At 38.0% G+C, this 25702-nt stretch overlaps 1 protein-coding gene across 8 annotated transcripts in view; it reads left to right on the plus strand.

Moving 5' to 3' along the window:
* Window positions 1–559: 559 nt before the first annotated feature.
* Window positions 560–25702, plus strand: part of TOP6BL (TOP6B like initiator of meiotic double strand breaks) — a 100146-nt gene continuing 75003 nt past the window's right edge. For 6 of the 8 annotated variants that reach the window (XM_082478241.1, XM_082478242.1, XM_082478243.1 and 3 more), the window contains exons 1-4: window positions 560–714; window positions 1661–1693; window positions 2702–2843; window positions 8634–8687. In XM_082478241.1, coding sequence (XP_082334367.1) covers window positions 685–714; window positions 1661–1693; window positions 2702–2843; window positions 8634–8687 — 259 coding nt within the window. In that variant the 5' untranslated portion in view covers window positions 560–684. The remainder of the gene's footprint in view (window positions 715–1660; window positions 1694–2701; window positions 2844–8633; window positions 8688–25702) is intronic. The other 2 variants (XM_082478248.1, XM_082478247.1) reach the window with 1 other exon arrangement.

The raw sequence follows: 25702 nt of genomic DNA on the forward strand, positions 1-25702 counted from the left end.
AGAACGAATGTTTTTTTAGTATACGTATGTTCCAAATATTGCTTGGGATACACGTATGACTAAAAAATTGTGTTTTATTATTTTTTAAAATCTGAAATTCAAATTTAACTCTTTTTTAACTTAACAAGGGTGGGAAACCAGAGGTTGGCCTGGGGCACTTGGGGCAGTCCCCTCAGGAGGTGAGACTGTTTGGAGGTCAAGCACCGGTTTGGGGATCCCGCTTCCGGCACCGGCAGCCCCTCTCCCGGCGGAGGCAAAGCGCTGAGGGCTGCAGCCCTCAGCAGCTGAGGTCTCGCGCTGGGACCGTGGGAAAGTTCTTTCGGGAGGAAGGGAGGAGTGGTGGCCTGTCCTCATTCTTGCTCGCCTGCAGCCTCGGTTGCCACCCGCGGGCTCCCCCCAACCCCGCGGCCTGCCCAGCGGCCGGCCCACGGTCAGCCTCTACCGCGGGCACCCTCCGGACCACTCCTAGCAGGTCCTGGCGGCTCGCCGCAGGGGGGAGGGGCGGGGCAGGCGGCGCTGAGTGCGCAGGCGCGGCGAACCGGTGGGCGGGGCTCGCGCGCGCACGCGCGGGCGGGAAGGGACGGCGTCGCGCGGCCAGGCGTGGGCGTGGGCGTGGGCGCGAGCGGAGGTCGAATCCCTGGCGGGCGCCCAGCGATTGGGCGTCGCTATTGCTCGCCGAGCGGAATGGAGGGGACGGCCGTGGCCGTCTGCGAGGTGATGCCGGGAAGGGAGTGAAAGCGGAGGAGGACGCTCTGAGGAGACGGGCCTCGTGAGGAGGCCGCGAAGTTTGGGCAGAGGGGTCTGGCTTTGCCTGAGGGGGAGAAGGAAGGTTCGGGAATGATAGGATTCGGTGAAAGTCAGCGTGTCCCTCGCGGGGTTGTGAGGAGCAGAAGAGAAGTGGGGCGTGGGAGCATCTGGGCAGTAAAGCCCGCGGGGTGCTCAGTGAGGAGAATTTAGTCAGTGGGTGGCATGGCCGTCCTCTGAGCGCTGGTGTCGCCCCCACCTGACAGCTGAGAAAACCGAGGCTCAGGCAGCTCAAGTGTTTGCCAAACCTCAGCGGACGCCCAGGTTCGAGCCCGGATGCCAGCGCAGGAGGACCCGCCCGTGCCGGGAGGGCGAGCAGAAAGCAGGGGTGGGCGACCTGCGGGGAAGTCGGGGCCATCCGGTGCAAAGTGGGAGCGAGGGAAAGCCGTATCCGGCCCGCGGGTCAGCCGAGGTGTGGAGGGGATTCCTGGGTCAGGTCCCAGAGCAGCTGCCTGATGAGAGGCTGAGGTTCGGAGGCCTCACTCACCCAGCTCGGACCACACCAGGCGTCAGAGATGCTCTGGGGTGTGGGACTGAACCCCTGGCCCCGACTTGCCACCTTTGTTCGTTCATGACAGCGTTTTTACAGCCTTACATGATTGAATTCGTAACTACTGGCCTCGTATTAGACAGATTAACTACTAGTACGTAACTGCTAGACAGGTGAAATAGGACCAGAGGCCACAAGGGGTTGACCTGAAGGCACCTCGAGTTCTCCCAGTCTTCCTGCCTTCTTTGTTGTCAGAGAGAGTTGGAGGTTTAGATTTTACAGATGACAGAACCTAGCATAGAACCCAGAGCTTCTGACTCACAGGCTGATGTTCTCTTCCCAACTGCTCTCTCATTGTGGATAAAGAAACTGCGGGAAAATCTGAACAGAGGGAGCACAGTAAGTCAGAGGATGTGTGAAGGAAAGTGTTAGGCTGTAGAAATGCCTGGAAACCTTTCTTACAAACTGGTACAAATTGGGATCTTAGTTCCCAAGTTCTCATGCTGGGATCTCCCTGCCTTTAAAAAGAAAGTGGGGGGGGGGCGGGGTAATAATTTTCGCTATGGTACCTCAGTGTGGAATGAAAGTCTACTTTCATAAATAGTAATGGAAATTAAATACAATATGTTTTATTTTAAAATTGTCTCATCAAGATTGAATGTTTTACCAAGATATCGTGGAGACCTGTTAAACTTAAAATATTGTGTGCAGATGAATTTGTTAGAAATAATAGCTAATATTTATTAAGCATTTACTATATACCAGGCACTGTGTTAAACATTTTGCACATATTGTTTTGTTTACATTCAGCAGCTGCTGTATGTGGTAGATTTGTCCTCATTTTTATAAATGAGGAAGCTGAGGTACAGGGAAGTTAAGTAATTTGCGCAAGGTCACATGCTAGTGTTTGGCTCATCAGAGATTCAAACCCAGGCATCTGCTTCTGGAGCCAGTGCTCTCAACTAGTATTCTGACGCTCAGAAGTGTTGATTTAATGAAAGGTAAAGGTGATTCACAAGCAGATGCCATTCTTATTCATAATCTTCATGTTGGCTTTTATTTAGGGAGAAGAAAAAAATAAAACAGGAAAAACAAACTCCCACTTAATTTTTTCAAATTATTATTTCCAGATGAACTTATCCTTTGACTAAAGCAATTTTTTGTCTCCATTTCCTGTCTTGGACATTGTGTTGAATTTCGCTGTCTCCTTTTTTATGTCACTCACCTAGCTGTTTCTTCTGTTTAGACACAATGCTTTGTTCTTAACAATTGTAAATCTGGCATTTTGCAAGCAAGAATATTAGTTTTTGGAAATGAGAATTATTAATTTAACTGTGTCATACAAGTTTATTATTACCATGATTTTTAAAAGAAGTTTGTGTTTTCTTTGAATTGTGCCCTTTTCAGATACTGAAATATTTAATTATTCACTGGAGGTGTGAAACAGCAAGAATATCAAAGGGAGCATTGCTAGAAGGAGAGCTAGTGATTTCCATAGAAGCATTAAATTCTAAGCACCAGGCAAATACTCTTCATTGTGTAACAACTAGTAAGTGGAGGAAGAAAAAATATTGATTTCTATCTTTGTTTTGTCATGATTTATGTTATAGTTTATTTAAACATTTCAATTAGTCATAATCTTTTATTATGTTATTACTCCAGAGTTGTTCCATAATTAAACTTAAGTGATTATGAAGTAAGTATCTGGTGATAGATTTACGAATCTGTCATACAGGAAAGGTGAGTAGGATGACTTATCAAAGGATTATTTATTTTACTGGTTTAAGTTTAGATTGCTCAGAAACAATCTAACTCTTGCTCTTGGTTTTAACCTCCTTTTTCATAGCTAAATTATATTACATTGAATTTTGTATCCTCTTTCATTCATGTCCAGCCTTTGGTAGTTGGAAAAGAGCCAAAAAAAAAAAAAAAGAAATTAAATGATGAATGGTGCATACTTTGATAATTCTAACTTGCAGTTAATTTGAAAATATATATCTCTTCCATTTGGCTCTTACTCTTTCATCATTTTTGCCTGTACTCTTGGAAAGCTGATGCACTGAGTGGCCCTGACACAATTTTCTTGAACTTGTGAAGTGATAACTTTTTTGTCTGACTGTTTTTTGGGTGTGTGTGTGTGTGTGTGTAGGTTTATTGAAGGATACTTTGGAATGAAGTTGTCCCATCAGCCTTAGAGGAGTCACCCTGAGTCCCAGTTGAGACTGGATAGTACTTTAGGCTCTACAAGACATTTTCTCACCTGAACTGGAACGACCTGTCTTCTCTTTGTTTACCTAGCAGTAAACATCCTCAAGAGGGGTATGATAGTTTGGTTTGCTGTTACTCCACATGAACTCCACTCTGATTGGACAGAGTTCCCACCATTTGTGAGAGAGGTGGTTAGTTACATGGCTAGGGTGATATTGGTCTGCATATGGTTCTCTTAGCTTGTGCATTGATCCTGATCCAGTAAACTGTGCTCAAGGTGGCAGGGTTGATTTCACTCAAAGGGACTTGAGCCACAATAGCTTTTGGCAAGAAACTGAATTCTGTAGACATTTTGAGCCTAATGGACCTCTTCAGCCCATCTAGTATAAGGGGCCTTTCTCTTCTGCTTATTGTCTCTTTATTATTTTAATTATTTTTTTGACAGGAGGAAAGGCGATACGTGCTTGTCATTAAACATTATAACATTACAGAAACATATATTATGGAAAATGAGACTCTTCAGTAATCTCACCTCTTGAGATAATTATTAACATTCAATATATATTCTTCTAGATTTTTCTATGCATATGTTCAGAGTCTTTCACCAGGTGGATAAAAAGCCAGATTGCCAGCATTCTGGGATTGAGGGATTGGGGTGGGGGGAGTGGGGGGGGGTTGTATCTTAGCATTCAATGTTTATGTTCACTCAATCCGTTTGTTTTTAGTACAACTTTAGTTCCCAGCCCAGAGACCCATGCTTCTATCTTTTCAAAGAATAACCTCCCCCCAACCCCTCACCAAGGTTAGGGAGGGCCAGTCCTTAGACGGCTGAGTGGAGAAGGGAATCTAAAGATCTGACTACTTCTTAAATTCATTTTTTCAGCTGACTCCTTATTTTGGCTCCCACTCCTACTTCCAGAGGTTCCTAATACTGCCATTTTTGAGTCTTTGGGGATTTTGTTGTATAATTGGTGTCGTTTCTTCACCTTTCCCTTTTTTGGCTTATAATTCAATTTTTCAGGTCTTGAGTCCGAAATCCTTTCCCACTAGTCCTTCTGCTTTTCTGTTTCTATAATATTATTATAATAATCTTTCTCTCTTATTTTCTATCTTTGTGGGTTTATTCCTTTAAAAAATACTCCTTTTCCATTTTATTGAGATTTCAGGAGGGAGTAAAAGTAGATGTGTATGTTCAATCTGTCATCTTTACCTGAAAGTGTGGATTGGTGTCATTGGGCTAGGGCTGGGAACTAAACCTGGGGCTGCTGTAACAAAGTATCAAAACCGGGTGGCTTAAAACAAAGTAAATTTATTCTCTCACAGTTATGAAGGCCAGAAACCCACAATCAGGATCTCAGCAGGGTTGGTTCCTTCTGGAGGCTCTGAGGGAGAAATCTATTCCTTATCTCTCTCCTAGCTTCTGGTAGTTGCCAGCAAGCCCTTGGTGTTTCTTGACTTGTAGATGTATTGCTCCAATCTCTGTCTCTGTCTACATGTAATGTCCTCCCTTGTGTTTGTGTCTTCACATGGCCTTCTTATAAGGACACCAATTGGATTTAGGGCCACTCTAACCCAGTATGACTTCATCTTGATGACATTTATGAAGACCCTATTTCCACGTAAGGTCATATTCACAAGTAATGGGACTTAGTTCTTCAAAATCTCTTTTAGAGGCACAAAATGCAACTCACAACAAACCAGAAAATTTTGTTGCTGGAATGATCCATCTGTGAGAAGCTGAGAGATGAGTATATATTAGGTTGGCCAAAAGGTTTGTTTGGTTTTTTTCTGTAAGATGGCTCTAGTAGTGTTTAGTTGTCTTTAACTTCATTCAAAACAATTTTGTTAGATTGTATTGTGACAGCTGTCGTATCAGCGTGCATTTAAAAAAAAATCAAAATTGGTGAATTTTTGTGTAGCCATTTTAATATCAAAGATGGAAGAAAAAGCAACATTTTCAGCATATTATGCTTTATTATGTCAAGAAAGGTAAAAACACAACTGAAACACAAAAAAATTTGTGCAGTGTATGGAGAAGGTGCTGTGACTGATTGAATGTGTCAAAAGTGGTTTGCGAAGTTTCGTGCTGGAGATTTCTCACTGGACGATGCTCCACGGTTGGGCAGACCTGTTGAAGTTGATAGGGATCAAATCAAGACATTAATTGAGAACAATCAACATTATACTACACGGGAGATAGCCGACATACTCAAAATATCCAAATCAAGTGTTGAAAGTCATTTGCAGGACTTCCGTGGTGGTGCAGTGGTTAAGAATCCACCTGCCAATGCAGGGGACATGGATTCGATCCCTGGTCCGGGAAGATCCCACATGCCACTGAGCAACTAAGCTCGTGCGCCACACACAACTACTGAATCTGCATTCTAGAGCCCGCGAGCCACAACTACTGAGCCCACGCACTCTAGGGCCCATGTGCCGCAACTACTGAAGCCCGCGTGCAAAGAGCCCATGCTCTGCAACAAGAGAAGCCACTGCAATAAGCCCGCACGCAGCAACGAAGACCCAACGCAGCCAAAAATAAATAAAATTTAAAAAAAAAATCATTTGCACCAGTTTGGTTATGTTAATTGCATTGATGTTTGGGTTCCACGTAAGTTAAGCGAAAAAAACCTTCTTGACTGTATTTCCGCATGTGATTCTCTACTTAAACGTAACGAATGTTATGTTCCATTTTTAAAACAAATTGTGACAGGAGATGAAAAGTGGGTACTGTACAATAATGTGGAATGGAAGAGATCGTGGGGCAAGCGAAATGAACCACCATCAACCACACCAAAGGCTGGTCTTCATACAAAGAAGGTGATGTTGTGTATATGGTGGGATTGGAAGGGAGTCCTCTATTATGAGCTCCTTCCAGAAAACCAAACAATTAATTCCAACAAATACTGCTCCCAGTTAGACCAACTGAAAGCAGCACTCTGAAAAGCGTCCGGAATTAGTCAACAGAAAATGCATAATCTTCCATCAGGATAACGCAAGACCACATGTTTCTTTGATGACCAGATGAAAACTGTACAGCTTGGCTGGGAAGTTCTGATTCATCCATTGTATTCACCAGACATTGCACGTTTGGATTTCCATTTATTTTGGTCTTTACAGAATTCTCTTAATGGAAGAATTTCAGTTCCCTTGAAGACTGTGAAAGGCACCTGGCCCAGTTCTTTGCTCAAAAAGATAAAAAGTTTTGGGAAGATGGAATTATGAAGTTGCCTGGAAAGTGGCAGAAGGTAGTGGAACAAAACGGTGAATACGTTGTTCAATAAAGTTCTTGGTAAAATGAAAAGTGTCTTTTATTTTTACTTAAAAACTGAAGGAAATTTTTTGCCAACCCAATAGTTTTTCCTATCAGTAATTGTTGAAGGCTTTAACAAATATTATTTACTGCAGTGTTTCTCAAAATGTGTGCTACAGGATGTTTATATAAATTATGAGAAAGGAGTTATGCAGTCATCTAAACTTGAGGAATGCTGGTTAAAATCAAATGAGTTTTGTTACTTTAGATCTTCTCAGAACCTTTAATATGCAAGCACGGACTGTGAATCTTTAAAAATGGGCTGTAGTATATAGCATTTCCCAAACATATTTGACCTCGTAGCTTTTTTAAAAATCATCTTCTGTTCTATAAAGAGAATTTGGGAGAATGCTGTTGCTTTAAAAATATGTGTTCTGTCGTCTTTGCATTTGAAGGGTAGCACTTTATTTAATACAGAAGGATTAGAAGCATAGCTGAAAATTTGGGGCTGGGTTGGGTGTGGAGCAGGCAGAATGATTGCTCTCCCTGCACATGTTCACCCAAAGTGACCCATTTCAACAATTGTTGATATGATACTAGTTAAAACTAAGAAAGGTTGTTGGAACAGTGTGATATACGCAGTTGAGAAACATCATGGACACACTGTGAGACATACAGTTTGTGGTTTGTTTCTTGTTGATATTCTAGCTCCTCACTAATCACTGGTGTCGGCCTGCTACCACCTTCCATCCCTGTCCCAATCACAATCACCCACTCCTTTAGGTCAGAATCAGTGTATACCTGTGAGGAACACTAAGTTTAAAAAAAAAAAAAAAGATTGTTTTTGTTAAATATTCTATGCTACCTGGGCTCAAGCCTTTTGAAGTATGTATCATTTATCCAGAATCATTCAAAATCTGGAGATCTAGAGCAATGCTATCTGATAGAACTTTTTGTGATGATGGAAATGTTCTTTATGCTGTTCAATACCGTAGCCATTAGCCACACTTGGCTATTGAACACTTGAAATGTGGCTAGTGTGACTGAGGAATGGAGTTTCTCATTTGATATATTTAGTTAGATTTAAATAGCCTCATGTAGCTAGTAGCTACTGTATTGGACAGCACACATTTAGAGAATGGTATTGCCTCTCACCCTAGATCAGTGTTTCTCAACCTTTTTTTCCTGCCTGAAGAATACATATTTCTTGAGGGATAGACACATTTCCATTGGTTCTTGTGGCAGTGGTTCTTAGATTCTTAACTACGGGGTCGCATCACTCTGGGGGAAGGCATGTTCTATTTGGGAAAAAAGCCTCCAGGTGATTCTGATCTTTTCCCCCCTCTTAGGTGCCTGCTTCCTCCCTTACCCTCTTTCCCTGAAGAATTACTGCTCTAAGTGCCCAAATGTTCAGATTTAGAACTCTAGGTACAGATAATTCTTACCTGATAGTCTAGTAAAGAGTAAATTTACTAAAGAGTAAATTGGTTAAAAGAAAGGCCAAAAATTTTAATTGAATCTCATACTGGAATATGAGTTATTGGCACAATATACTCTGATTACTAGCAACAGTCTGTGGTCTTCCTATGATCCTTTTCTATCGGGAATAGTAATATCCAAAGAGGCAGCCCTGGTGTTTAATATAGGTAAAAAGAGTTGCTATTTGGTTCTCATCTCTAAGAAGTTATTCTGCCCCTGAACAGTTGTAGCCTCATAATAATTCTTTGGTGCCTCCATTTTTACTGAATTCATTAGTAGTGACCATCTTTTAATGTTCTGTATTTATAAACAATGATTTCAGGCTCCCATATGATTCTTTAGATGAAATCCATTGAATTGCTTTATTTATGATACTTCTTTGTATTCTGTTTCTTACAGTTGCTTCTGCAGGAAGCATTTTTGGCGGTTTGGTCCTCAAGAAGTTCCTAAAAGGTAAAGAATTACCCATCTTCCACAAGATTAAATCTCTTCCTGTCAATAAATTTAGTATTTTCTGAAACAAACTTAACATATACTGAAAGATAGAGTTGTCAGATTTAGCAAATAAAAATACTGGACACTCACTTAACTTTGAATTTCAGGTAAACAATGAATACTTTTTTAGTATATTTGCATGTTCCATGCAGCAGTTTATCCTGTAATTTATCTGAAAATCCTGCTGAAAGATGATCTATAAAATTGTACAGATACAGGAAAATTGTATAGACCTAAGACAAGGTACCTAGGTCACTGTAGCTTCTCTGAATACTCTCTATACAACCTCAGGCAGAATTTTCCCAGATGTAAAATACAATTTTTAGTAAAGTATTTGTTCCCATCTACCTCAAAGAAATAATATATGGAGAATGCTTTTACTATAAAAGATTTTGGCTGGTATTAATACTGTTTTCCACATGCCAAGGTTTATGGTTTAGGAGTTTTCAGTGACCTTAGTTTTAGAAGTTCTTTCCTTTGATTTGAGAATAATCTAAAACCAAAGGACATATGTACATTATTTTAAGGAGACCAAAATGATTTGAGAACCATTGTGCTTTCATTTTTATCTTTTATGGTTGTGTGGCTTGTAAATATTATCTAATGGGTCTGTCTTTTCCTAATGAGTGGTTAATTAACAAATTTTACAAAACAATTTTTTAAAAGAAATTTCCCCAACTAAACCTGGAATATAAGTAGATTGTGGTGGGTTTTTTTAAACTTTTTATTTTATATTGGAGTACAGTTAATTAACTGTGGTGGGGTTTTTTTGACTTATGTTTGTCACTGCTTTACGAAAATATGCTATATATTAGATATAGAAACAATCAAAAAGCTACATTAGAAGGGTATAATGTTATAAAGTAAATGTTTGTGAAATATATTACCATTGGACATTTTTAAATAGCAGGGTTTCTTAATGCTGTTTAAAATACAATCAATTTATAATTTTAATTTATACCCAAATTTCCAGCAACTCAGTTACTGCATAAACCAAAGTACCTTCCTTTATCTTGGTCTTATCAAAGAAAAGAAGAAACTATTTTTTTGCAACTCACAATATGAAAGACTAAAGACATAAACATATAGGAAACAATTCTACCTTTTGAAACTTCTTATTTGAAGTAACGTTTAGTTTAAACATGGGGATTTAAAAGTGCTTGCTTGTTAATTTAAGGGTCATCAGGTGTATTCCCTTTCGCCTATGAAATTGTCTTGGCCCTCTGAATCTACCTTCCAGCTGTCTGTACACTGGATTCTTAATAAACCTCAGCTTTTTGCTCTATGGTCCTAATTTGTTTAGATTCTGCTTGGTGTGCACACATTTAAAAGCAGTAATTGTGGAGGAAAACTAATAAAACAAAAAATAGAGATTTTTGTTCTTAGCTCCATAACAGATGTTCTGTGGGAGCTTGGGTAGAATGTTCTCCCTGTAGTAATAATCAAAATGATGATTTATTGAGCATTTACTGTGTGCTGAGCTTTGTGCTTGACACAGAGGGGTTACAGTGGTGAACATGATAGATTTGGTTTCTCCCCTTAGTGCCATATTTAAGATATCTTAATCATCTAATTATACTGCCTCCCAAAGCCTATGCCTGGAAGAAAGACAGAATCAGCTTACTGTCCTGGAGAGTTTGCTGCAATTCTAAGACTTTTAGAAAATCTGAATTCAACTTTAAGAATCATGAGTTGACTGCCTCAAAATCATCTAGTCTATTTATCAATCTTTAGTTCTCTTTCTTTTTGGATTATGCCATTGAGATGATGCAAAGAGTGGAAAGGCATTCTTAATGCCACTGCTCCAGTTAAATGTGTGAAAGTGCTTTGAAAGAAATGAAAATTCATAAAAATAAAAGGGAATATGTTATTAACTCTAGGGAGGAGATAGGAATATTTCCTGCACCTTAAACCTAAACTGCACAATGAGTGCTTAGATCATACATAGTGCTGCTTCTTTGACTAATATTTGTGAAAGTGCTTTGAAAACAGTGAAAAGCCATGTAAGTACAAGGAAATGGTTTTATTATCATTGTTAATACTAGGGAGAAGGTATTGAGTATAGTTTATGGAATAACCACCTATTTATTATGCTAATACAAACTTTAGACAGTTTGTGTCATGTTGACTTAGTTTATTTTTTTTATTTTTTTTATTTTTATATTTATTTTTGGCTGTGTTGGGTCTTCGTTTCTGTGCGAGGGCTTCCTCTAGTTGCGGCAAGCGGGGGCCACTCCTCATCGCGGTGCGCGGGCCTCTTCACTATCGCGGCCTCTCCCGTTGCGGAGCACAGGCTCCAGACGCGCAGGCTCAGCAGTTGTGGCTCACGGGCCCAGTTGCTCCGCGGCATGTGGGATCTTCCCAGACCAGGGCTCGAACCCGTGTCCCCTGCATTAGCAGGCAGATTCTCAACCACTGCGCCACCAGGGAAGCCCTTGACTTAGTTTTAATTTGTTATTTTAAAAGCTCAAAGCAATTTTGTGCATATTTATTTAGTCTATTTTCATATCCTTGTGATGAAGTGGAGGTGGCTAACTTTTTGTACAAAGAGGAACTAGTGCACATCAAATACACAATAAAAACTGAGTCATTTGCTCATAGTCAATCACATTTAGTAGCCAACTTTAGCCTGTCTTCTCTCTAGCTGTTAGGGCTCATGATATTAACTTCCACTCAATAATGCTATTTATTCTTACTAATTAGTAACAAAAATGACTCAGTGAAGCTCACAAAGGAAACTGTCCAAGACTAAGATTTGAATTCCTTAGCTCCCTGACTTATGTACCATTAATTATGCCTTTATTACTATTGTTATTTATTTAGCATTCCTATAACATTATTAGCAAACTGCTTTAAATTGGTCCATTCACAAATCTTTACACTATTTAATTAACTTCATCAGGAAGTCTCTGGTGGCTGATTCATTAACCATCAGATTTCCCAGTGCTAAAGAATTACATATCTGTACAAAATTAATACGCCTCTGAATTCAGTTTGTTAGCTGTGTCATCCTCTTCATTGCTCAGTTGATTTCTCTCAGTGCCTAAAAAGAGGTCTGCCCTCTCTTTAGGGGAACTGTACTGTTGTAGAGCCATCCAGCTTCAGTTTTCTTTACTCTTCAATCTATTCTATCAGAGTTGTATCAAGGTACTTTTTCTCTGGATCTGGACCACTTCAGATCAGTTCCTATACAAACAGGCTCATATTTTTGGGTGTTTTATTTATGCTGGATTAATAAATGATGACCAAGATAATCTCCCTGTTTTTCTACCTCTCTAACGGTTTATGTTCTTTTTAAGTTTTCTTTTGTCTGTGGTCCCTAACTGTTTGAACTTTTGTCCAGTAAACCTTCATTGAACCTCTACCTTGCCACAAGAAAGTTATAGTGAGAGGTACCTCTGAAAATAAAATACAGTGTAATAAGTACCATAGTGCTTCTTTGGTAACACAGAGGATATTCCCTAAAGTTCAGTCACCAATATGCCTTTCTTCCCTTTATTATTCTGCATCATTATTCTACGTTTACTTCAGATATCTTCTACTTTTAAGGCTTTAACTATCATTTCTATGTTGATGAGACATTTTTTTGTCTCTATCTCTAATGTGTTTCCAGCTTTGATTGTCAATTGGACTATTCCATTTGAGGGTTCCTCTGGAATATCATGTGCAACATGTCTAAAATAGGGTTCATTTTCTTAAACTAACTTGCTGTGTAATCTCCATTCCTTTCAGTGATACTAACATTTTCATAATTCTCCAGGCTTAAAATTTTTGGCTTTCTTTGAGGGGAAGGGGAGGCTTCTCCTTTTCTTTTCTCCATTATCTAATGTAATTGAATTTTTGGTTAATTCTGCTTTTATAGTGTAGAATTATTATTTATTAAATTATATATTAATTTAAACACAGCTTTATGTTCGTCCCATAACGACTCCCAATTGCTTATTAGAATAAAACACCTCAGACAGGATTTGAGGTCCTCTGTCAATTAGAATAATCTTCTGCACTTTGAAGGATGATGCTCATTAAGATAGATAAATTCTTCTGTGTTTAAAAATTCTCATTCCTTTATATTAACATATGTACTACTATTCTGCATCATATAGTTATCCATTTATGTAGAAATCCATTTACATATTCATTTGTTATCCATTTATGTAGAACTAATTCTATCATAAATATCTATTTGGTGAAACGGGATAGTTTTAGCTTGTCCTTCTTGCCCAGATCTAGAAGCTACTTCCTAACATGTCTGTACTTTAGTGAAGAAAAGAAGGAAAAGAAAGGGTAGAAGAGAGTGATGAGATGGAGGAATATGAAAAAAGCCATATATATATATAGGTATATACTCAATACCTTATTTCACTGTTTTTTTTGTCTCTCCTAGTCATATTATTTTTACTTGTTTTTTAATCTTATTTTAAATATCTCCTCATTCCCATGTTTATTGACATAATTTAACTCTTTACTAAAATACAGTTTGGCCAATCATTTAAAAAAACGTTCATGTATTTTTCCCAAGTAAGAAAATTTACAACCTTTGTTTTCTTCAAAAGACTAGATAGGAATACCAACCCTTGAAAGTGGGGAAGACAGTTTTGCTGTTGATGTATGGTTACATAGTTATGATAGTTCAGCTTTTGCCTCCAAAATGGCATCAGGGAGATTTAAAAAGAAAAATATTTAGTTTTGTCCGTTTTGTTAATTTGTTGGGAATGGAAGTCAGTAGTTGTGCTTTTCATACATTGGAGAGATTGATGTGTCCAGGCTTGCTCAGCATTGAGTGAAAAACTCACAATGGTGAACTCTTGGATGTCTGACTTAATATATATTTTTAAAGTCTGAGATTCTCATAATCAAAAATTTAAAATCTATTCTTTTTTATCTTACAAGATCAACAACTCCAAATCTCACTACTTATCTAACGCTTTTTCTCCTGGGAGCTTGTTTTGTAGACATGACCTCATTCTCGAGAGATAGGTCAGACATAAGTTATCACCATTTCTGTTTCAGGGATGAGGAAACTGAGACTTACCTCAATCTCCGATATTAAGTTTAGAAGTAAGGGAAGAGTTTGGGGACTTAGGTCATTGGTTATCCTGTGAGTCCACACTTAACCCTCACGCTTTTGATACATTCTAAATAGTCTCTTGCTGCTAAATTTGCATAACACATGGCAAGATTTTATTAAGAGAAGATTGACTGAAGATCAAGAGAAGTTAAAATAAATGAATTTGTCTTCTTTTGTTTCTTTAATATTTAAATATGCCCTTTATTGGTTTGAGGAAGTTCTCTTTTAGTCCTGGCTTGCTGAGAGTTTTTATTAGGAATGGATGTTGGATTTTATCGAATGTTTTTATGCATTTATTGAGAAGATCATATGATTTTTCTTTTTTAGGCTGTTAATATGGTGAATTACATTGATTTTCAAATGTTAAACCAACTTTGCATTTCTGGGATAAATCCCAGTTGGCCATGATGCATTATGTATCCTTTTTATGTATTGTTGGATTTGATTTGCTGACATTTTATTTATTTATTTAAAAAACTTTAAAAAATAAATTTATTTTGTTTATTTTTATTTTTGGCTGTGTTGGGTCTTTGTTGCTGCGCACAGGCTTTCTCTAGTTGCAGCGAGTGGGGGCAACTCTTCATTGCGGTGCGTGGGCTTCTCATTGTGGTGGCTTCTCTTGTTGTGGAGCATGGGCTCTAGGCGCGTGGGCTTCAGCAGTTGTGGCTCGCAAGCTCAGTAGTTGTGGCTCACGGGCTCTAGAGCGCAGGTTCAGTAGTTGTGGCGCACGGGCTTAGTTGCTCCACAGCATGTGGAAACTTCCCGGACCAGGGCTCGAACCCGTGTCCCTTGCATTGGCAGGCAGATTCTTAACCACTGCGCCACCAGGGAAGCCCGATTTGCTGACATTTAAAAAATAATTTTTCCATCTGTGTTCATAGGAAGTATTTGTAGTTTTCTTTTCTTGTAATGACTTTGTCTTATTTTGGTATCAGAGTAGTGCTGACTTTATAAAATGAGTTAGGATGTATTCTCTGTTCTTCAATTGTCTAGAAGAATTTCTGTGGAAGGTATTATTTCTTCCTTAAATATTTGGTACAGTTCATCAGAGGAAGCCATCCGGGCCTGATTTTTCCTTTGTGGGAAGTATTTTAACACAAATTCAATTTCTTTGATAATTATAGGGCTATTCAGATTATTTTGTTTTTTCGAGTAAGTGTGGGTAGTTTGTACCTTTCAAGGAATTTGTCCATTTCATCTAAGTTGTTAAATTTATTGGCATAAAATTGTTCATAATATACCCTTACTATCCTTCCAACACTTGTAGAATCTCTAGCAATATCACCTCTCTCACTCCTGATGTTGGTGATTTATATTCGTTCTCTCTTACTTTCTCCCTTTCTCTTTCTTTAATCAGTCTCGCTAGAACCATATTCTTTCTGTTGTATTCTATTTCATTGATTTTCACTCTGATTTTTATTCTTTCCTTTCTTCTGCTTGTTTTGGATCTCTTTTGCTTTTCTGTTTCTAGTTTCTTAAAGTGGAAGCTGTAATCATTGATTTGAGACCATTCTTTTTTACACTGAAGTCATGATATTCTTTTAAATAGTTCTTTTAGTAGTTCTAAAGTTTTTAAATGATATTTAATTATTATTATAATTATAATTAATCTAGAGTTTATGTTTATTTATGATACAAGTTAGGAATCTAATTTAAATCTTTTCCTTTCCCCAATAATTTGTGTTATTATTCTTTCATAAACTAGGGCTCTATATATGCTTGGATCTGTTTCTGGGTGCTCTAGTCTTTATGTCTGTCCCTAGGCCAGTATCATAGAGTCTTATTTCCTAAAGCTTTAGAATTAATCTTGTTGTATGATAGGGCAAATCCCCCCTCCTTATTTTTTTACAGAATTGCCTTTGGTTTTTTTAAAAAATAATTAATTAATTTATTTTTGTCTGTGTTGGGTCTTCGTTTCTGTGCGAGGGCTTTCTCTAGTTGCGGCGAGCGTGGGCCACTCTTCATTGCGGTGCGCGGGCCTCTCACTCTCGCGGCTTCTCTTGCTGCGGAGCACAGGCTCCAGACGCGCAGGCTCAGTAGTTGTGGCTCACGGGCCCAGTCGCTTCGCGGCACGTGGGATCTTCCCAGACCAGGGCTTGAACCCGTGTCCCCTGCATTGGCAGGCAGATTCTCAACCACTGCGCCACCAGGGAAGCCCTGCCTTTGGTTTTTAAAACCATTATCTTGCTTATGAATTTTTTTAAAAATTTATTTATTTTTGGCTGCTTTGGGTCTTCGTTGCTGCGCGCAGGCTTTCTCTAGTTGAGGCGGGCGGGGGCTACTCTTTGTGGTGCTCGGGCTTCTTATTGCGGTGGCTTCTCTTGTTGCAGAGCACGGGCTCTAGGCGCGTGGGCTTCAGTATTTGTGGCACGTGGGCTCAGTAGTTGTGGCTCCCGGGCTCTAGAGCGCAGGCTCGGTAGTTGTGGTGCACGGGCTTAGTTGCTCCGCGGCATGTGGGATCTTCCCGGACCAGGGCTTGAGCCCGTGTCCCCTGCATTGGCAGGCGGATTCCCAACCACTGCGCCACCAAGGAAGTCCCGCCTATGAATTTTATAGTTAGTTAAGTTCCATGAAAAATCTTATTGTGATCTTGATTGTTTTATTCTGAATTTGTATGTTAATTTGGTAGCAATTAGCATTTTTATAGTATTAAGTGTTTCTGTGAGTTGATATACTTTATCATTTATTTAGATCTTCTTTTTCTTAAAAAAAATATGTTATTTAATTTTAATTGTCACAACTGGGAGGTAGGCCCTATGATCTCCAGTATATAGATTCTAGAGAATGAGGGACTTTCCTAAGAGCACCTGGCTAGTAAAGCCGAAGCCTGCCTGACTCCAGAGGCCATTTTGCTAGATTTTATTATTTGTTTGAAATATTTTCTTCTCTCCCTATGGGCTGGGCCATGTAACTTGCTTGGGCCAGTGAAATGTGAATGGAAGTATTGTGCACCACCTTCCAGGAGAAGCTTTAAGAGCCAGTGTGTTTTTCAGTCATAGCTCCTTTTCTTCTGCTGTGAGGCTAGGATGCCTATGATGGACGGTGCTCCTTTAGCCTGGATCCTGCTTTGGAGTGACTCCTTTTTGTGCTTGCCTGGCATGCTGCAACCTCTTAATTGGTTTCTAGAGTTCTCAAAAAGGCAATTTGATATTGTTGTTAAGTTTGGTATCTCCAAGGGAGAGTGAGGGCCTGATACTTGCTCTTCTGCCATCTTGCTGACATCATTCCTATTTAAATCTTCTTTTATGTTAACACTTCGTAATTCTTTTCGTAAGTCCTAGGCATCTTTTGTTGTATTTATTCCTAATGTCTTATAGTTTTTATTGCTCTTGTGGGTGGTATTCATTTTTTCAATATTACTGACTCGAACTGTTATAAATTTTGATAATTTATCTGTAGGTTCTGTTGGATCTTCTATAAGGACAATCAAAGCATTTCTAAATTCTTACTGTTTTTTTCTTTTCATTTTCACTTCTTTTATGGCTTATTTCTTTTCCTTGTCATATTGCATTAGATAGAACAATATTAGTATTGGGTAGAAGAGCACAGGTGATATTAGGCATCTGTGTCTTGCCTTCCTTCAATGATATTACTTAAAATTCTACCATAAAGTATGATTTTACTATAGTTTTCTGATATTTGCTCCTTGTCAGGTTAAGGAATTTCTCTTCTCTTCTTAATTTGCCAGTAGTGTTTGTTATAAATGAGTATTGTACTTTCAAAAGTGCTTTTTCTACATCTTTTGGGATTATGATATGGTTTTTTAAGTCTTTAATCTATTAATATGATGAGTTATGGTGATAGACTTTCTGATAAAAAACACCCTTGCTGGTTGTATCACAATTTCATTATATAATTGTTACATATCCTGGATTTAACTTTTGCATCTGTATTTCTAGTGAGGTTGGTTTATATTGTCCTTGTCTTATTTTGGTATCAAGATTATACTAGCTTTGTAAAATGAGTTGAGTAGGTTTATCCATTTCTGTTCTCGAACTTTTTGTATCTGTCCTCTGAAAATTTGGTAAAATTACCCTGTAAAAAAATCATTTGAACCTGGTATTTTGGGGGTGTGGGAGGTGAAGAAGGAATTATTTTTGATAACCAACTTGCTTTCTTTAATAATGTTTGGCTTGTTAAGTTTTCTGTTTCCCCTAGAGCCTATTTTGGAAATACGGTTGATCCTTGAACAACATGGGGGGTTGGGCCGCCGACCCCCCACACAGTCGAAAATCTGCTACTGTTATCTCTGCCTCAAAAACAAATGAATTGATAAATGACTCACCCAAAGGCAGGAAGTTGAAACAGTTTGGATAGAATCAGGACTCAAACCCTAGTTCTTTTGATTTCACATATTGTGATCTCTAATCAGACACAAACTTTGCCCCACACTTAATTAAAGATCTGTAAAATGAAAATGCAGGTACTATAGTTATTGAAAAAAAAATCAGCATATAAGTGGACCCACGCAGTTCAAATGCGTGTTGTTCAAGGGTCAACTGTATATATATATTAAAAAAAAATGCATGTGCGCACACACACACACATACATTATCCCTTATTCCTTTTAATTCATTCATCCAGTACATATTTATTGAGCACCTGCTATGTGTTCGGCATTTCATCTTAGTTTTCAGATTAATTGATGTGAAGTTATTTATAGTATTCTTTAAAAAAATTTTTTTTATTATTCTTTTTTGGCTGCTGGTTGGGTCTTTGTTGCTGCACGTGGGCTTTCTCTAGTTGCGGCGAGCGGGGGCTACTCTTTGATGTGGCGTGGGGACTTCTCATTATGGTGGCTTCTCTTGTTGCAGAGCACGGGCTCTAGGTGCGCAAGCTTCAGTAGTTGCAGCATGCCGGCTCAGTAGTTGTGGCACGCGGGCCCTAGAGCATGTGGGCTTCAGTAGTAGCGGCACGTGGGCTCAGTTGTCGTGGCTTGCAGGCTCTAGAGTGCAGGCTCAGTAGTTGTGGCACATGGGCTTCGTTGCTCTGCGGCATGTGGGATCTTCCTGGACCAGGGATCGAACCCGTGTCCCTTGCATTTGCAGGCAGATTCTTAACCACTGCACCACCAGGAAAGTCCTATAGTATTCCTTTATGATTTAAAAATATTTGTACGCTTATCTCTTTGGGGTTTCTTATGTTATTTTTGTGCCTTCTCTTTTTCTTGATGGTGGTAATGATAACACTAATAGCAAACATTTCATTTTAAACACAAAAAGGTTAAGTAACTTGTTCAAAGTCACAAATCTATTAAGTGATTGAGTGGGTTATATGAACCCAGACAGACTGGCTCCAGAGGCTGTGTCTTAACCACTATTCCATAGTATTTTGGTCTACTATACAGTATTCTGTTTTGCTAGAGGTTTGACTATGTATTAACTTTTCAGATAATCAGCTCTTTATTTATGCTCAATGAATGGATAGATATTAATTTCTCTCTTTCTTTGACAACTTCTCACTTCACTGTCATACCACAAGTTGAAGAAATCTGTAGCCTGTATCATTTTTGACGGTTGAGTTGTTGAGGTTGTGTGAAGAGGTAAGTGTAGGCTTGGAAGAATGATCATGTTTTTCTTCCTCCATTTTCAATCTACATCTTTTTGTTTGGGGTAGTATGAGGCTCAGGTGCATGTTCCTTTGTTAGGTACCTGAGTGACCACACCTTTGTTGACTGGCTTGCTTGGCTGGGCGAGCCAACTGGATATGCAGCAATGGCCACTAGTTTCTCTGCTTTTTGAGGGAGTGAATGAAGATTTGACAGTGTTTCTGAAAGGTTGCTCATTCTCCATTATAATGTCCTGCTTTCTATTTCCTTCTCTAAAGCATGTCTGGGGTTGTTTTATAATGTGGAAATAATTAGCCAATTTAACTAATGACATCAAGCCACAGAGCCAGCCAAAGAACTTTTCATCTTTTGGCTTAATTAGCCTCATTCTTTAAAATGTTTGGTATTACTATTGTTACTTTATTCACTGGGTAAAGGCAAGAAAACCAAATAATTACTGGTTTGCTGAGTCTGTTGGGAAACAACAACAGACAGCCGGATCTCAACTTTTGCCATCATCAGAGAAATTATTTTTAAATGGTACTTTTTGTTATAGAAGCAATATAGCCCATTTTAGAAAATTAGGGGAAAATAGGGAAAAGGAAAAAACTTCGCACAAACTTTTCCCCCATGTATTTTTAATATAGTTGTAATCACAATACATACACAATTTTGTCCTACTACTTTTTTCTCACTTAACGTGTCAACATTTTTCATGTTATGACAATCTTCTAGTCATTATTTTTAATGGATAAGTTGTCCAGAAGAAGATGTATCATAAATTAAGTAACCATTTTATATTTTTAGGCTTTTAGGCTTGTTCTTTCTTTTTTCCCATTACTATGAATAGCAATATATTGTAGAGGTTAAGAACTCATACTGTGTATCCTTGAGCAAGTTATTTGATCTTTTGAAAAATACCTACCTCATAAAAAGCTGTTTTGAGGCTTAAACCAGGTAATACACATAATGCATGTGGCATAGTGGTTATTCTGAGTGCATAGTTCTCAATAAGTGCTAATTAATCTTAATGTCTCTGGGATGAGTATCTTAATGCATATAGCTTTTTACTTAATTGAAAAATTTAGGACTAATTTCCTGAAGTAGATTTAAGTTGATTAAAGTCTATATTTTTATGGCTCTTGAAATTGCTTTTTAGAAAGTTGTATCATGTATTAGTAGCATTTGTATATGAGGATATTAACTTCCTGTACTTTGCTAGCATTAGGAATTTCAATTACTTAAACTATTTTAGCCAATTTACTAGTTAATTAACAGGTATATAATTTTAATTCATATATTTTTGAAACTTTTTATAAGTGTTTACTATCTGTACTTTCTTTTTTCTGAACTTTTTCCATGTCTTTAGGGAAAAACTTCTAAGATGAAGTTTAAAATAAATTCAGCCATTAGCTCTGTGCTATGGTCTGAATGTTTGTGTTCCCCCAAAATTCATATGTTGAAATCCTAATGGCCAATGTGATGGTATTAGGAGATGGGACCTTTGGGAGGTGCTTAAGTCATGAGGGTGGAGCCCTCACAAATGGGATTAATGCCCTTATAAAAAAAGAACTGACAGAGTTCTCCAGGTTCTTCTGCCATTTGAAAATACAATGAGAAATTTGTAATCCAAAAAAGAGCCCAGAACCCGACCATGCTGGCAGTATGATCTTGGACTTCCAGACTCCAGAACTGTGAGAAATAAATTTCTGTTCTTTATAAGCAATTCAATCTGTCTTATTTTGTTATAGCAGCCCAAAGGGACTAAGATACTGTGTAAATTGTATTTTTAGGCTTGACACAATGATGTACAAATCATTGAGATTCAGTTTCTCTGTTATAATGCCATTTTGTTTCAAGATGCACAGTTGGCTATGGAATGATAGGTCTAATGTAATGATTTCCTAAATCTCATTTTCTTCTAATACTCTACTGATACAAGAATATCACTATGGATGTTCTTTTTTTTTTTTTTTTTTAAATTTATTTATTTAGTTTTGGCTGCGTTGGGTCTTCATAGCTGTGCACGGGCTTTCTGTAGTTGCGGCGAGCAGGGGCTACTCTTCGTTGCGATGCACGGGCTTCTCATTGCGGTGGCTTCTCTTGTTGCGGAGCACGGGCTCTAGGCACGTGGGCTCAGTAGTTGTGGCTCAAGGGCTCTAGAGCACAGGCTCAGTAGTTGTGGCACACGGGCTTAGTTGCTCCACAGCATGTGGGATCTTCCTGGACCAGGCTCGAACCCATGTCCCCTGCATTGGCAGGTGGATTCTTAACCATTGTGCCACCAGGGAAGTCCCCAGTGTGGTATATTTTTTTATTTTTCACTTTGAGTAAGAATTTTCTTATCTCACAGGGTCTTTAAGAATATCATTTAAAAATCATAGTAGAGGTTCTAGCCAATGTAACAAGGCAAGAAAAATAAGTACAAGGCATAGAAGTTGGAAAGGTGGAAGTAAAACAGTCTTTATTTTTAAATGATATAATTTTTTTAATGTACAAAATCCTAGAGAATCTACAAAATAAATATTAGAAGAAATATGTGAATTCAGCAAGGTCACAGGATACATGGTAAATATACAAAAAGATTTTTGTTTTTGGCTGCGCCATGTGGCTTGCAGCATCTTAGTTCCCTGACTAGGGATTGAACCCAGGCCCTGGCAGTGAAAATGCCAAGTCCTAACCACTGGACCACTAGGGAATTCCCCCAAAAGATTTTTTTTTTATACTAGCAGCTAACAATTGGAAAATAAAATTTAAAAATAGTTACATTTATAATAGCATCAAAAAACATGAAACACATAGAGGTAGATTTAATGTAAAAAGTAAAAGATCTTTGCTGAAAACTATAAAACATTGCCAAGAGAAATTAAACAATAAATGGAGAGATATATCATGTTTATAGATTGGAAAGTTCAATATTACTAAGATGTCCATTCTCCCCAAATTGATCTATGGAGTCAACACAATCATAATATCAGCAGACTTTCTGTAGAAATTCACAAACTGGTTAAAAATTTTACATGACCTGATAAGCAGTTATAACAATAACAAGCTTGCAGGATACAAGGATAATATACAAAAGTCAATTGGTTTCCTATATGCAAGCAATGAACAAGTGGAATTTTAAATTAAAAACATATTACCATTTACATTAGCACCATAAAAAACAAAATACTTAGATATAAAGCAAAAAAAAAAAAAAAAACCGCAAAAACCCAAAACCTATGTATAAGAGCTATATGAGGAAAACTATAAAACTCTGATGAAATATATCAGAGAAGAACTAAATAAATGGAGAGATGTTCCATGTCATGGATAGGAAGATTAAATATTGTCAAGGTGTCAGTTCTTCCCAACTTGATCTACAGATCCAGTGCAATCCAAATAAAAATTCCAGCAAGTTATTTTGTGAATATCAACAAAATGATTCTGAAGTTTACATGGAGAGACAAAAGACTCAGAGTAGCCAATTCAACATTAAAGGAGAACAAAGTCAGAGGACTGATACTACGTGACTTCAAGACTTATAAAGCTACAGTAATCAGGACAGTGTGGTGTTGGTGAAAAAATAGACAAATAGATCGATGGAACAGAATAGAGATCCCAGAAACAGGCCCCAGAACAGAAAGAATAGAGAGCCCACATAAATATAGTCAACTGATCTTTGACAAAGGAGGACAGGCATTACAATGGAGCAAAGATAGATTTTTCAACAAATGGTACTGGAACAACTGGACATCCACATGCAAATAAATAAATAAATAAAAGAATCTAGACACAGATGTTACGCCTTCATAAAAATTAATGAAAATGGATCATGAACCTAAATGTAAAACACAAAACTATAAAACTCCTAGAAATTAATATAGGAGAAAACATAGATGACCTTGGGTGTAAAGATGACTTTTTAGATACAACATCAAAGGCATGATCCATGAAAGAAATAATTGATAAACTGGGCCTCATTAAAATTAAAAAGTTCTGTTCTGTGGAAGACAATCTCAAGGGAATGAAAAGGCAAGTCACAGACTGGAAGGTAATATTTGCAAAAGACATACCTGATAAAGGACTGTTATCTAAAGTATACAAAGATCTCTTAAAATTCAACAATAAGAAAATCCAGTTTTTTTTGTTTTTGTTTTTGTGTTTTTTAAATTATTATTTATTTATTTATTTTATCTTTTTGGCTGTGTTGGGTCTTCGTTTCTGTGCAAGGGCTTTCTCTAGTTGCGGCAAGCAGGGGCCACTCTTCATCGCGGCGCGCGGGCCTCTCACTATCGCGGCCTCTCTTGTTGCGGAGCATAGGCTCTAGACGCGCAGGCTCAGTAGTTGTGGCTCATGGGCCTAGTTGCTCCGCGGCATGTGGGATCCTCCCAGACCAGGGCTCGAACCCGTGTCCCCTGCATTAGCAGGCAGACTCTCAACCACTGCGCCACCAGGGAAGCCCAACAATCCAGTTTTTAAAAAATGAGCAGAAGACTTGAACAGGCACTTCACCAAAGAAGATATACAGATGGCAAGTAAGCATATGAAAAAATGCTCCACATTATTATGTCATTAGAGACATGCAAATGAAAACGAGATACCACTACACACCTATTAGAATGGCCAAAGCCCATTGACAACACTGGCAACAAATGCTGACAAAGATGTGGAGCAATAGGAACTCTCTTTCATTGCTGCAGCCACTTTGGCAGGCAGTTTGGCAGTTTCTTATGGAAGTAAACATATTCTTAACATATGATCCAGTAATCGTGCTCCTTGGTATTTACCCAAATAAATTGAAAACTTAAGTCCACAAATGGGAGTATGGATATATGAGAATTCTCTGTACTTTTCCTCAATTTTTCACTCAAGACCGCTCTAAAAAATAAGGGTTGTTAATTTTTTTAAAATAGGAAAATATATGGAAATGAAAAGGAGCCAGAAACAGGCTCATACTTATATGGTTATTTGATTTTTTTAAAAAAATAAAGGCACCAAAGCAATCCATCAAGGAAAAGAAAGTCTTTTCAACAAACGTTGCTGGAATGACCATATGTCTATAAGGAAAAAAAATGAACCTTGACATCTACTGCAGATCACACACAAAAATTAGAAATGGAAGACAGACCTAAAAATAAAAGCTAAGAAGATTCTTGAAGAAAACAAAGGAGAATATCCTTTAACCTAAAAGTAGGCAAAATCTTAGGGCATAGAAATAAGTAACCATAAAAGAAAAAAATTGATAAACTTCATCAAAATAAAAAACTTTTGCTCATCAAAAGATATTAAGAAAGTGAATATGTTAACCATACTTGTGAGAAAATATTTGCAAAACATGTGTGGCAACAGGCTTTTATCCATAATATCCATAATATAAAAACAGCTTCTAAAACTTAATAATAAAAAAAAGACATCCTGATTAAAAAAAAAACAAAAACAGGCCAAACACTGCACACCTACTAGGATAGCAGTGATGACGAAGACAGTGATGATGATGATGATTATGGGAGAAGAATGGGAAGTTGGGTGAAATAGGTGAAGGGGATTAAGAGATACAAACTTCCAGTTATAAGATAAATAAGTCATGGGAATGTAATGCACAGCATAGGAAATATAGTCAGTAATATTGTAATAACCTTGTATGGTGACAGAATGTTACTAGACTTATTGTGGTGATCAATTTGTAATGTATATGAATTCAAATCACTATGTTGTATGCCTGAAACTAATATAATATTGTATGTCAACTATACTTCAATAAAAAAAGAATAATAATGAAAATAACAAATGTTGACAAGTATGTGGTGAAACTGGAACCTTTGAACATTGTTGATGGGAATGTAAAATAATTCAGCCACCATGGAAGAAAGTTTGGGAGCCCCTCAAAAAGCTAAATATAGAATTGCCATACAATTCCACTCCTATGGATATGCCTAAAGGAGTTGAAAGCGGGGATTTAAAATAGATACTTGTACGCCAGTGGTCATTGCAGTATCATTCACAATAACCCAACGGTGGAAGCAACCCAGTGTCCATCAATTTATGACTGAATAAACAAATTGTGATATATATATATGAATATTATTCAGCTATGAAAAGGAATGAAGTTCTGATATGTGTTACAACATGGATTAACCTTGAAAACATTATGCTAAGTGAAATACTCCAGACACAAAGGACAAGTAATGTATGATTCTACTAATATGAAATATCTAGAATAGGCAAATTCATAGAAACAGAAAGTGGATTAGAGGTTACCAGAGATGGGAGGGGGGGAGAATGGGGATTTACAGCTTAATCGTCACAGAGTTTCTGTTTGGGATGATGAAAAGGTTTTAGAAATAGATAGTGGTGATGGTTGTACAACATTGT

This window comes from Balaenoptera physalus, assembly GCF_965194825.1.
Source record: "Balaenoptera physalus genome assembly, chromosome: 10".
NCBI lineage: Eukaryota > Metazoa > Chordata > Mammalia > Artiodactyla > Balaenopteridae > Balaenoptera > Balaenoptera physalus.